Source organism: Myotis davidii, unplaced genomic scaffold (genome assembly GCF_000327345.1).
Source record: "Myotis davidii unplaced genomic scaffold, ASM32734v1 scaffold79, whole genome shotgun sequence".
In the NCBI taxonomy this organism is placed as follows: Eukaryota; Metazoa; Chordata; class Mammalia; order Chiroptera; family Vespertilionidae; genus Myotis; species Myotis davidii.
In genome coordinates this window covers 3123784-3125927 of record NW_006294339.1, presented here as the reverse complement: position 1 = coordinate 3125927, position 2144 = coordinate 3123784, and the positions used below count along the sequence as shown (strand labels likewise).

At 45.1% G+C, this 2144-nt stretch overlaps 1 protein-coding gene across 1 annotated transcript in view; it reads left to right on the top strand.

Moving 5' to 3' along the window:
- FAM151A (family with sequence similarity 151 member A) overlaps window positions 1-2144 on the top strand; it is a 16851-nt gene that overhangs the window by 9799 nt on the left and 4908 nt on the right. The window contains exon 3 of the mRNA XM_006768356.2: window positions 1647-1799. Within this exon, the coding sequence (XP_006768419.1) occupies window positions 1647-1799 (153 nt within the window). The remainder of the gene's footprint in view (window positions 1-1646; window positions 1800-2144) is intronic.

The window sequence follows — 2144 nt, the reverse complement described above, 5'->3', positions numbered from 1 at the left end:
GAGATATTCTCTTTCCTCCTAGTTGTAGAATTTCCACTCAGCCAGCCTCCTTGTAGTTCTGGATGATGTCCGTTCCGTCTTTTAGGTGTAATTTGAATTGGTTGTTCAAGGCAGCAATCTCTGGCGTTAACCTATCACCATCTTGCGTTAACCTATGCCACCATCTTGGTTTCTCCTCCAAACTTCAATGTTTTTAACTTACACCTTTCTTTATTATATTTTACGAAAAAGGTAGAAACATTAATACATATATCTTTCTGTTTGATTGCTATTAAAATTTTAAAAAAATTAATTTCCAGGGGGCGCTGAGTAATATTTTTTCTGGAAAGGGGGCGGTAGGCCAAATAAGTTTGGGAACCACTGTTTTAGAGAAATCTGAAAATTCTGTGACTTTGGGCAGTCTTTCACTTTTCTGGACCTGGGCTGTTTGATCATTCATTCATTCAACAAACTTTTTTTAGTCTCTTTCTTTTTAAAAACAATTAAATTGAGCCCAGCTGGCATGGCTCAATAGTTGTGCATCAACCTATGAACCAGGAGGTCACAGTTCCATTCCCAGTCAGGGCACATGCCTAGATTGTGCACTTGATCCCCATTGTGGGGTGTGAAGGAGGCAGCTGATCAATGATTCTCTCTCATCATTGATGTTTCTATCTCTCTCTCCCACTCCCTTCTTCTCTGAAATCAACAAAAATATTTTTCTAAAAAAATTAAATTGATTGGGATAATGTTGGTTAATAAATAATATTATGTGAATTTCAGGTGTAAAACTTTGCAATACAACATCCGTGTACTCTATTGTGTCTTAATATCCCAGGCTAGTCTCCTTCCATCACCCTATATTTAACCCCCTCTGTGCTCCCCTCAACCGCTTCCCCTCTGATAAAGACTTGTGCTGTCTGTATCTATGAGTTTGTCTTCTTCGTTCACTTGTTGCTTTTCCTTTTGTATCCTACAGAGGAGTGAAATCAAATGGTTCTTGTCTTTTTCCATCTGACTTTTTTCACTTAGCCCCAGTGATCTCAGACCCATCCCAGCTGGGTTGTCACTGGGCGTCTGAGGTGGACCGAGGTGCAGGGAGTGCCTCCTGGAGCACGGAGGAGGTCGAGAATCATGTCCCTGAAGTGGCAGCGGGCAGCCAGGAACCCTGCTGCCCAAGAACCAGGCAGCCCAGAGAGCAGGGCATGGATATTGAGCCCGCAGGAGAAAGGGCTCATTGTGGCAGATGGCCTACAGCCATTCCTGTATAAAAAGTCCCCAAATGATGCATCATTATTTATTAGTAGAAAAAATTAGAAACTACAGGAATGTCTCAGGAATAGGAGGGGGTAACTAAATCGACAAGGCCTTTTGTCTCTTTTTCTTTAACGAAACATATAAAAGTTTGTGAAAATGTATCATATTGTTGAAAGAGATTAAACATTAGACATGCAGTGTGGTCTCAACTGTGTAAAAACTATACAGTGACAAAAACGAAAGAAAATATATCAAAACATGAACTGTGGTGGAAATGTGAATGGACAGTTCCCTTCATCCTGCTTTTCTGTGTTTTCCGAGTGTTTGATCATAAACATGCAACAGGTTTTATGACGAGAAACAACCTTTGAAAACAATCAAGAACTGATTGAGTTCTGTGTCTTATCCAGGCGACGTCATGGTCCTGGAGGCGGACGTCAACCTAGAAGGGCTCAACACGGCCAACGAGACAGGGGTCCCCATCATGGCACACCCCCCACTCATCTATAGTGACAACACCTTGGAGCAGTGGCTGGATGCTGTGCTGGCCTCATCCCTGAAGGGTGAGCACCTCTCCGCCCCTCCCCAGCTCCCAGCCCTCTGGTCCTCAGACAGCGTCGGCAGGGGCCGCTCCCCTGAGAGGCAAGTCCAGTTGCTGTCAGGAGCTGCTCATTGCCTTGGTTTTCCAGCCCGGACTTCCAGAGGCCCAGGCCGAGGGAATTCCAGGCGAGATGGGGATGTGAAAGGGTACATCCTGGGTGTGATCTGGGTGTTACCTCTTGGACACAGGGGAGATGGAGGATGTCGCTCCCTCCTGCAGGGGTCCTTCCCCTCCTGGGTTAGTTCTGCCTGTTTGAAAGCCCTTCTTCACACTCAGCCGGAATCCGGTTCCTTTCTTTCTTCCCCCA